The sequence below is a fragment of the Trachymyrmex septentrionalis genome, unplaced genomic scaffold, assembly GCF_001594115.1.
Source record: "Trachymyrmex septentrionalis isolate Tsep2-gDNA-1 unplaced genomic scaffold, Tsep1.0 scaffold21, whole genome shotgun sequence".
Taxonomy (NCBI): Eukaryota; Metazoa; Arthropoda; class Insecta; order Hymenoptera; family Formicidae; genus Trachymyrmex; species Trachymyrmex septentrionalis.
In genome coordinates, this window is record NW_017305288.1 from 594705 (window position 1) to 606320 (window position 11616).

General features: G+C 41.2%; 1 protein-coding gene across 4 annotated transcripts in view; it reads right to left on the reverse strand.

Annotated features, from left to right (window-relative positions):
• Positions 1–620: 620 nt before the first annotated feature.
• The window catches only part of LOC108748048 (broad-complex core protein), a 69102-nt gene continuing 58106 nt past the window's right edge, over positions 621–11616 (reverse strand). For 2 of the 4 annotated variants that reach the window (XM_018486031.1, XM_018486029.1), the window contains exons 6-7: positions 5705–5980; positions 2120–2186 (exon numbers count right to left, since the gene is read on the reverse strand). In XM_018486031.1, coding sequence (XP_018341533.1) covers positions 5718–5980 — 263 coding nt within the window. In that variant the 3' untranslated portion in view covers positions 2120–2186; positions 5705–5717. Of the gene's footprint in view, positions 2187–5704; positions 5981–11616 lie in introns of all 4 variants that reach the window. The other 2 variants (XM_018486025.1, XM_018486024.1) reach the window with 1 other exon arrangement.

Here is an 11616-nt window from a genome sequence, read left to right on the forward strand (position 1 = left end):
TGTGTGTGTGTGTGTGTGTGTGTGTGTGTGTGTGTAAACGACCTCGGCGCATTTGCGATACGGCCGCGTGAAAGTGCATTTGGCATGCACACGCGTGTATACGTAACACGCATGCAAATCGGGACGTACTATATTTCGACGCCAGATTGCCGATCTCATTAACGATTCTCACGATTGTCCCCTCGGTTTCTCGTCCTGAGATCTCGTCCGCAATTCGACGTTTCACACCGCTCCGCGTCTCAGCACGTCTCAAACTCCTGTGTTTCTCAAAACTGTCCATTCGCCCAACACTTTGGGCGACGTGTCTAGCCCGACCGTTCGCGAATTATTCTTTCGTTCACGAGGGCGCGACGCGAGGCCGGTTCCGACGACTAGACGTAATGCTTGTCTGTACATGAATACCGTTAGACGTGCGTCTCGAGAGCGCCGATACAGAAGAATTCCATCCGTAACGTACGTTCGATTTCTCGGAAACGACTCCCGGAAGACTGTCCTCTCCATCCCAAACGTCTCGTTTTAATTCAACGCCCGTCCCTAATCTTTTCGCTTGAACGCTCGCTTTTTGGAGAACGTTGACTTAAAGAAAACAAAACAAAAAAAAACAAAAAAAAAACAAAAAATTTCTCGCGGCGGGATAATGTCGTCCTCGAAAATACATATAGACGTCTCACATATAGATTCTTCACTCGAAATTTCGCCGTTACAGTCGATTGTTTGATCGACTGATTCGGCGACTCATCAGCATTCTGATCGCTGATAATGGAATGTGTCTTTGTTTCGCGCACTAAACTAAAACGTTGGAGCCTCCTCCCCTTCCTTCACATTTCAGTCGAATTACAAAGCTTCTCAGTCAAAATTTGTCCTTCTTTGGATTCATTGCAGTCTTGACGAAGAAAAATTACAACGCTACGTTGGCGAGTCTAAACTAGAAGAAGAATCGCGCCTGTTTTTTTTCGTCGGGTGGACGATGGAAAAGCGAGGGGGAAAACTGGGAGAAAAAAATGCCGACATTTGTAATCTGACTTATCCGCGATTCGGGCTTCCATGTAACTCTCTCTGCTTTCCACCCTTCTCTTTAATCCGTTTCTCGTTTAACGTCTTACGATAACTGATCGCGATAGACATTATGGTGCTCCGCAAATGCGAGTAAATAAGAGTAAATTAATCGTTGAAATTACGAGGGCTTCGTTGCAATTTAACAAGAGCTAAATTGCTCCTGGGTTTACTAATCTCGATTTAGCGATTTGCAGTCTCTTCTTCCGCGGATTACGAACCTAAATACAGCGTAGATGAGAGAAACGAGATCTCGTTAATCCAGGATACTGCTAATTCACTTCGATCCAATTATAGCTCGTAATAAGAATTGCATCGATAATCACGGTTAAATAACTATAATCAACGATCATATCCGCTCTGTTCCGGTTTATCAGTAACGTAGATTTCGAAAAATTGCTTAGAAATCATTCGTGGTGGTCTGTGCCAACTGAGTTTTATGCGAATCGCGACCCAAGAGAGCGAGGTGCGATTGATAAACTGCGGTTCGAGCTAAACCGCACTTTGAGCGTAGCTTAAATTGAACACGGGAGCGTCCTGGGGGACTACGCAAAGTAGTACTTCCGTATATACTCTCGTATAATCTGGCCTTGGTGGTCTCGAGTTATGTGCGATGCCTGGACGACGTCAATTAATTCGAGCGACTCGCGCGAAGAACGACGACGTTAGCGGCGCGATGACGACGGCGGCGAGACGGCGGCGACGGCGACGGCGACGGCGGTGACGACGCGGATGACGATCCAGCATAGGGGGACTTTGGTTTTTCCGACGTTTTCATTGCGGTTGCTGCTGCATCTGCATCTGATGTTGCATGGTACCGAAGACATTCTTCATGGCCGTGGCCTTTAGGAGCCGCCTCAGCACGCCGCTGGTACCGCGGTGCTGCAGGCTCTTGTGCGTCGTCAGCGAGTTCTTCGTACGGTACGTACGGTTGCAGAACTCGCAGACGTACAGCGTGTCCGATTGCTCGTGTTTGTCCTGGAAGTGGCGTTTGAGGGAGTAGTAGCATGAAAACGTGCGACGGCAGTACGGGCATTCCTGAGGCTCGTTTATGCCACCCGCCGTGGGTGGTGGCATTCGGTACATGACAGTGGGAGGCGTCGTCGGTGCCGGATGCATCCCGTTGCCCGTACCTGAAACGCATTCAGATCTGTATAAGGCCGCTCTTCGGGGGGAGCGGGGGGGGGTGGGGGTGGAAGGATCATCCACCGCCGGGAGGTTTGACACGTACGTAGAAACCGATGTAATTCCGACGACAGTTCTTTCCCTCGATGCTGTTAACAAACGGGAAATAGAGATCTTTACGTTTCGCTGAGAACACGACGTAAGATGCGCTTTTTCTCTCGTGTATACAGCATACGAGATCGACGTTGTCGAAATTCTAACGGCTTCTTCAACGCATCTATTAATCGCTTTGTTATAGATGTTGTTAAGACCCGACCATCACAGTGACGGTCAGATGACACATCGATCGAACGTATCGATCGTTAGAAACTCAGAGCTAGTATTTCCACGTCTCGCAAAGGCTAAGCTAGATTCATCTTGAAAACAATAATGATAATGATAATAATAATAAATGCTTTGAAATAAATTTGAAAACAGCACAGTAAAGTCTGGAAAAGTTGAATAGAATTTTTAAAGATCAATCTGATTTAAATCACCATCACCACAACTAATTTACATCGATAATAAGTAGAAAATCGATCTATTGTATATGTAAATAAGAATAATAAAACGGAGAAGCAAAAGCCTTATATTCGGTCAAAGCGGATCTTGATGCCTAATAATATTTGCGTGAATTTTACAGTTTCCGGTTTACGCAAAAATATTATTAGACACTGCGCTTTGAATCAAATAAGATCGAATAACCTTCATTTCTTCGATTATTTTAATTTACATATCGTACTTAATTTTGTAAATGTACGAATCCTTTTTATAATACATAAACAATGTATATTAAACAATAATGTAGCACAGAAAGCGTACATGGATATAGATACATTATTATGTAAATTAGTATAAAGAGATTGTACTTGGAATCACCAACTCTGACTTATCAAAGTTTGATTGCATTTGAAAAGAAAAGAATTGAGAATAATGCGGAGTTGTGTGCAAATTGCAAAGCTCCGTATAGATAAATTAGAAAGATTAAATTTGTTAGATAGTAATCATTCCTTTTCTACTCTTACGAGTTTTATAGAGTATCTGGAATGGGACACGAGAGACGCCAAAAGATTCCGATCGTGGAAGAGGAAAATGAGAGAAGGGACAAAGAAAAGGCTCTGTGTCTGTGCATTATACCGCGTGCATCGAGCTAGCGATTAGTATGCTTTAGCGTATTAGGATCAATCCGCTGATAAAAGTTACGAGTTGTGTAGTACGACACGATTATGCACGTGCTAAAAATTGAGCACACGCTACTTTAATCGTTAGTCATCTTATTAATCGGATGAATTATAAATTCTCCATAGAGAGACATGTGATCAAAGATTGGTGAAACGCGAGCAGTCTCGAGATTTCGCGATCGCACAAGTATAACATTTTACGTTGCGTTTAATTCAATAAATTTATTCTGCGTTAAGAAACCTCACAATAATGTTTGGTTATACTCAACGTTCGTCTAAAAAGGGGTGATTTCGTATCGGTTTCCGAATCCATAAAAGATGACAACGGAAAAGCAAAAATAAAATGCTAAAAAAAAAAAAAAAAAAAAAAAAATCATTCGATAAAACGTAAAACAAAAACAAAACTAAAACAATAAAAGTAGAAAATAAAACTTGAAGATTATGTTCGTATTTTTAGCGCAATAACGTTTGCACGATTACAATTAAATTTTATACGTTCTCGCGAAACGTACAATTTTTGCCGATCGTGACAGTTGCATCAAATTGCCGATCGCTTTTCAATTCTCATCATATCTTTCCCACCGTATCGCTATATCGGTAATACTCTTCCGATGAGACGCAAAATTTATTCAATAGTATAAACATAGAAAAATAATCAAGAAATATACGAATCACGACAAATGCGTAGCCACAGCTACAAGCAAGCAGGCGGACAATCAGATGGACATGCAAACAAGCAAGCAACGAATCGATTAGATGGATGAGCAAGACGATAGTGAAAGAGAAGAGATTGTGAGGAGGCACGAAACGGAAAAGTATGGCGGATGTCACACAAACAGAAAAGAATAAGAAAGACATAGATCAATAAGGATCTTCGTAATAGGTTCTTATCGAAGATGATAAATCGTTCTTAGTGTGTTAGCACCCAAAAGTTTTTAAATTCACCGTGTCAGTTCATCCGTCTGTTCATATGACTCTCCTGAGCATCAGAAAACTAGCTAACGTGTTATTGTATTTCAAGAAGATAACAAGATTTCACAAAATTATTAACATGCAAATTATTAAAAGACAATTTCCAATCAGTATCGTGTAATGACTGATAATATCAACGCAATGATTTTTTTTTTTTTCTTTATAAGTTACAGGATAAATACGAAAGTTATCTACAAATGAGAGAATTCTTGTAACGAAGTCTCTTCAATCGTGACGTTATGAGATAGATTGAAATAGGAGATAAATAACGCCGTTTCATCCTGATAATTATAACGGTACAATAGCAGCAATATTTTTCGAGAGGGCGATATGAGTAGCATTCAGTTACTTTCGGTTTATTACGTGTATATATAATGTCACAGTTGAAATGCGAGATTTTTTTTTTTCTTACATAAATGGCGTTAGTTACCCGAAGATTGCGAAATGTTGAAAAAAAAGATTACGAAACATCGAAAGTTTGAAACGTCTTTCGCTCAACTTTCCAGACCTCTTCCGTTCTCTTTGGTAGACTTTTGAAAAGAAAAGAAAAAAAAAAAAAAAAAAAATCCGTATCTCGCGTTTGCTATGCGTGGATGTAGCTAGGCGGCATGCTGCTTTACTGATGCATCGTGGGATTCGAGTCACTGACAGCAGGTATATAACGGACCGGTGAATACCGGAAGAACTCGATCAACGGCGCGTACGGTACTGAAAAGGGGGCGCGAAGGACGACGGGATAAGAGGAAAGAAAGCAGTTACGCGAGCCGGGATGCGGACGCGACGGCGCGCGAGCGAGCGGCGAGACTCGGAGACCGTAAGGCGAACAAGAAGAGAAAGAAGGTGTCCCGTGTACCAACCCGAGACCGGTTTCTCGCCGTGGCATGCACCATTCGCGGAGTGCCGGCGCGGAACGAGAAGGAGGAAAAGGAAACGCAGGCTTCCCGTACGTCCCGGGACGGCGGGTCATCCGACCGGGTTGGACCGGGAAGACGGTGCATTTCTTTCAAAGCGAACGCGCGAATGAACGCGGACAAAATTCGGAAGGCAAAATGAATCTCAGGGAAGGCGCGATCCGGGGAACAAGCGTGCGAGTCACGATATGTACTTGCGCGAATATGTATACGAGAAGAAAATAAAAAAATAGGTAGAGAGAAAAAGGATAAGAGAGTAAGAGAGGAGGGGGAGAGAGAGAGAGAGAGAGAGAGAGAGAGAGAGAGAAAGGAAGGAAATGTGTCTTGTGTTTGTTAAGTTGTATAGGGGTGAGTTTTGAGAGAGACCATGTTAAAGATCTTCGAAATGCTGTGCGCCATAGGTGTGTTTAGCGTGGTCCCTACCTTATCTAAACCTTCAAAAGAACTTAATGTCAATGTCGCCGGGCCTGCTCTTATGATAGGTATATATATGGGTCATCAGGGAATTACGCGAGCAGTATACCCGCTCGCAGATGACGCATCTGTACTCCTCTTGTCGTTCGGCGTGTTTGTCGGCAACGTGGCGTTTCAGGGATGCTTTGCTGCATAGTACCTTGCCGCACAGTTGGCAGGTGAACAACTTCTTCGCTGACTGGGTGTTCAGAGAGTTCAAGGTCAGCCCCGTCATAGAGGTGAGCACTGAAACACAACAACGCACCTCTCATGCAGCTGCACACCCCCACCAACACACTTAAACCCTATACCGCGATCGTCGAGAATGAATTGAAAAAAAAAAAGAAAAAAAAAAAGAAAAAAAAAAGGGAACGGTCTCGCGTACGCGAATCTCGCTCGAATACCTACTCCATTTCCTAGGATCGTGCTTGTATTTTCTCGATCTGTGCTTACGTCATCTCGATCGCGCCGATCATACGGTGCCTTCTGCAGCTCGGAAAACGGCAGGCGCGTCTATCTATTTAAAGCCCGGTACCTTCGGAGATCGCAGAACGGTCGTCCGTTTTTTGTGTGGTGACAACTACGTATTATATAAGCGTGACAAGTGGATGATAAATTTTTCATTAAATTGTGAAAACGATCGTGAGCATATCCCACGCTGAAATTATTGTACGCCGTTAATACTCCTCCGCAAAACTTTACCTAATCTTTTTCTCTCACGTGCGACGGAATCATTGCAAATACCCTCGCGGCGATCTTTAATCCTCTTACGTCGCGCGCTTGTAAAGAACTCGAGCGGACGCGATGTGTAACGCGCGCGGATTCATTTTCAGCTTAGCCATTTAAAGATTATTGGAGAGAAATTTTTAATATCGTCAATTTCGCAAATATACATCCGACGGTCAGCGCGCGACTGCGAGGAAATCAACCCTTTTCCTGCTGCTACCGAATCCTGCCCCACGCCTCTGCCCGTCGTCTTCCTCCTCCGCCCTTCTTTTCCCTACTGGATACACGCCTCGCGCATTAATCAATCCATTAAAAACGAGACTCGCGTCCTTTAGAGACGTAATTACGGCACGTCGTTGGAAACAAAAAAAAGGAAGGGAAGGGGGGGAGGGGGGAGAGTGAGAAGAACCGGAGAGACGTGGAGGAATCGACGCGCTGTTTCTCTTCGTGGGGAGCGAAGTAAGAACTTTCTTTTACGGGCGGCTTTCCTCTCCCCCCCCCTCCCCCCGGCCTTCTTCGGCAACTGTTCGGAACTCCTCGATCGCTGCTAATGCGGAAAGAGAGAACGGGACAAGAGGCGCGCGCACATGCATGAAATAATTCACATACGCATACGCAAGTACACGCTGGGGGGGACACACGCAGGGGGATGAATGCACCCCGAGACGTTTCGCACGCGTATGTGTATATATACACACACATGTGAATGTGTGCGTGTACGTTCACGAGAGAAGGAAATTGCGAGGGGAAAAGAAGGCGGGTGTGGCGTTATTTTTATAGAAAATTGGCGCGTTTTCATTTCTCTTTCAATCGAGGAATTCGACTCTATCGTCATTGACGCGCGACGTACGAATCATTGCGCTCTGGTGGCTCGGGAGAGTTGCGTTATTGCGGTCTCGTGGACGTTCACCGTTCGTATGGGCTACACACATTTCTCGATATGTGCTCAAAGTCGACTCCAGACGGCCGTTTATCAAATATTCGACGAACGAGAATGCATCGCATTTTAATGCCATAACAGATTTTATTGCATTGTTATACGAAATTAATATGGTTCACGTTAATGCGCGTCGCGTGGTATTTTTTTTTTTTTTTTTTTTTTTACATTTCACATTTTCCTTCTTATTACAATTTAATCCATAATTACCTCATATAATTAATAATTTTGTTCATTAACCATTCAAGATCCTAGCAATGTATCGCTCTTTTGCTGAAAAATATAAGCTCACACTTTAAAAGATTTCAAATAATATCACTTAGAGAAATAAATGGCAATAAAAATTTGTAAGGGGAAGGTAAGGGGATGAGACAAGAGATAAAGGGGAAATCATTTATTGGACGGAAGTCGGGGATACCGCAAATTCGTATATGTCCTCCAATCGAGAAGTGGAATGTGTGTACAAGTCGTTCGCCGACTCGCATTATGAATATGCATGTACATTGTTCGACGGATCTCAGATGTGTGTGTACACGAAGTCTAACAGACATGAGAAACGAGACGACGAGAGAGTACAAGGTACACTGAGCATTCTGGATGACATTTAAAGCATGCAACTCGAAATAAACTAAACAAATAAACGTGAACATAAACGTAAACATAATTAAATGTGCGTGACTCGTGGCGAGCTGCGTGGCGGGCTTTTTTACGAAATCGATTCCCCTCGTACTCGTATATGATCGCGTGAACGAGGTGTAATCTCGGAAGGGTAGTCCCCGGTTTTGGCCTCCTTCTCCGTTTTTCCGATTTTCCGCGATATGCACTTCCTCCTTCGTACTCACCGTCTTATTTTGCACTCGACACGCGACAAAAACTTCCCGCTTATGCGAAGGTTTCCTCTCTTTCTCTCTCTCTCTCTCTCTCTCTCTCTCTCTCCCCTTCTCTCTTTCTCTCTCACCCCCTCCCTCCCTCACTCTTTCTCCGAAGATACTCATGGCGGGGAAAAGATATTTCGCTCGAGAGATGGTTCTAAACCGGAAATCAGTGTCGGGTGCTTTCTGATCGATGAAACGAATCGTTCTTACTTCGTACTCCTCACGGCAGCGCGTCCTGTATGCGATGTAGATGTAGGTTAGGTTCAAAAATATATGTCCTGATCATCAACACGATCAGCAGTCGATTATGGATGATTTCTAAATCAGACGGAACATCGATCTTCAACGCGGGTGTTCGCGCGTGCGGCTTATGAAGCAGAAACACAAAACTATAAAGAGTAAGATATGAGGAATAGAAAAATTAAGATGCTAGTAGCATCAAATTGACGATTTAATTTAATTTGAGGCGGGGGGGGGAGATCATCATGTCAGTTTAATTGTGTGTTGCAAGTAATCGGCGCGTAGTCACGTATGAGATAATTTATTTAAATACATATACGTATATTATTCCAACATTTAAATTAATTGGTTGTCTTATTTAGTTAATGCATTCACATAAGCGATCCCCCTCTACTCTTAATATTGAATAAAAAAATATATATGTACAATTTAAATGAAAAACGCGTAATTATTTATGCTCGACATACATCATGTCTGATCGTTCCAGTCGCAATACTGCGAATGGGTCTTCCATGCTTTCTAATGGATAATAATTATAATATTGTTGATTGCTTTTTGTAGCATTATATATATGTATATATATATATTTTACTGTATATATTTGTCTACTTTATTTCTCATATCTTGTCTTATATTTATTTGTATTTCAGTCTTTTACCGCGTCACCGCGAATGCAAGGTTTACCAAATACGATAGGATTTACAGGGTAAAACATCGATTCTCCATTGACACACGGAAATCGACTGTTTGATTGTGGTTTTGAAAAATCGTGTTTCAGATGTTGAAGAATCGTGTTTAACATCGATATCGGCTAGATTCCAGTCACTTGCGAGAAATAGTGCAGCGTCCGAAATAAAAAAAATTCATTAATTCGAACGCTGCAATATGTGCGAATTATCGTAGTTGCTTAATGATGCTTGTAAAAAAAAATACGTTAACCGAACGCTCAAAGAATAGATATGCCAAATCGCATTTATGTCACTTACCTTCCCGCTGAAAGAAAGAAAAGAATCATTTTCTCGGTGACATAATCTTCCTATTTCGCAATTTCGTCAAAACTGACGCGTCGTTTAACATAAACATAATAAATATAATATAAAATCTTCTCTAGTCTACTCTTTTTTTCGTTGAGGATGTGATAGGTGGACTAGAAAAACAAGTGACAACACAAACGAGTTATTAAACCAAATATATAGTACATTTCTTATTGCAATATAAAAATGAAAATATATTAAAATGCATTTGATATTGCTTAAAAATAATAATAATAATGATGATGCGTGGCAATAATAATAATAATTGTAGTAAAAATTAATCGTAATCATAATGATGGGTGTTTGCAGTAACTGTGCTGATCCAAAATAGTTAATAACAGTAGCAGTAGCAGCAGAGCGGCAGCAATAATAGTGATCATAGTGATAACGGTAGCGGTGATAATGACAGCACGCGAAACTCAATAATGGAACTATAGTTACGATAACTCGTTGGTGACAACGAGAATACGGGAATTGATAATAATAACAATAATAGTGATCGTAGCAATAGGGATAGCGATAGCGATAATAAAACGATTATGAAATCAAATGATAATGCTGAATGAAAATAATATTAATAGCTATGATGATAGTTGATATGTGTGTGTGTGTGCGCGTGTGCGCGTGCGTGTGTGTATGTGTGTGTGCTGCTGATATAATAAAAAATAATGATAAAATAATATACTCGCGTCATATAATAGTAATAATGATAATAACGGTAATAATAGTGACACGGCAATGACGACGGTCACGATGACATGTGGATTGTATATAGTTAATAAATATATATTATAAAACCAAGACATTGTGAAAAATAACGTAACAGAATTATCACGATATACAACGCACAGGTTTTCGTTCAAGACCCAATTCGCATCTGCGAGTAATATAAACGTCGTGTTTCTTGACATTATTTAATTTATTATGTTATAATATAATATATTATATTATATCGATCTTTTTTTTTTTTTCTTCCTTTCTTGAAAACGTTGCTTTACACGCAAATGCAACATGAGTTCGCGAAACATTTTGTACCAAAACGGAATCATCTTTCCAAGATAGTGGAGACTTTTCCAAAGTTCTTCGGGGTAAGCCGATATGTTGATTACACAAGTGCTTGCGCTTTGACATTGTCATAAGGCTTTATACTCGGAGAGTTTATATTCCCTCGTGTAACATTCTCTATCTGCATCGCTTTTCTGCGTTAGCCAGCGGTTGCGTACGAATATCAATCAGGAAAGCTATTCGTCCGATATCCATGTAGACATCGTAATGTATAATCTTATCATAAACGCAACTAACGGAAAATCAAAGACTTACTGTATCGTTAGAAAGCTGTCGTGCGAGAAAAATTCTCGTTTTTCTATTTTTTTTTTCTTTTTTTTTTTTGTGTGCGTTTTTTCCCTTTTCCTTTTGAACAGCTGCTTTCGATAAGGTGTCCTATCGCGCTTTATCATTTAGCTCTATGGAGTTCTATGGGGAGAAACCATGAAGGTTTTGTAAGGAAGTAAAATCATATGTGCTTCGACGAACAACCACGTGATCTCTGCGCATACTCATCCAAAAGATAAAAAGAAATTATGGAAAAAGAGAGAAAAAAAGCGAAGAAAAAAAAAACTGGGTACGTGCGTCGAAAATGAGAGCTGGCGAGCTCATTTTCACGAGCGTCAATTGTTGTACTACACAGTCGATCTTAACATTATACCGATTGCTATATCTACCGGCGCGTGGGCGCACTCTTCTCCTTCCAGCAAAAAGAGAAATAAAAGTGTGAAAAGAAAGGAGAAAACGTATAAAAAAAAAAAGGGTCTCTTTCGTTTGACTTAATCCGAATCTGCAGCATGGTGATCTCTGCTGAATCCCCCTCTCCTAACGTATAATGTTTGCGCGCGCGTTCTCTCTCATAAATTTATAAATTCTTTAACTTAACATTTAGGTACTTTTAAGCAACGATTTGGTAACATCAGTCAAACAATTTTCACGCATCAGTCCAATGTATACATATATATAGATATATATTAGCACGTCGCCTAATTAATAAAAAAAAAAAAAAAAAAAAAAAAAAAAAAA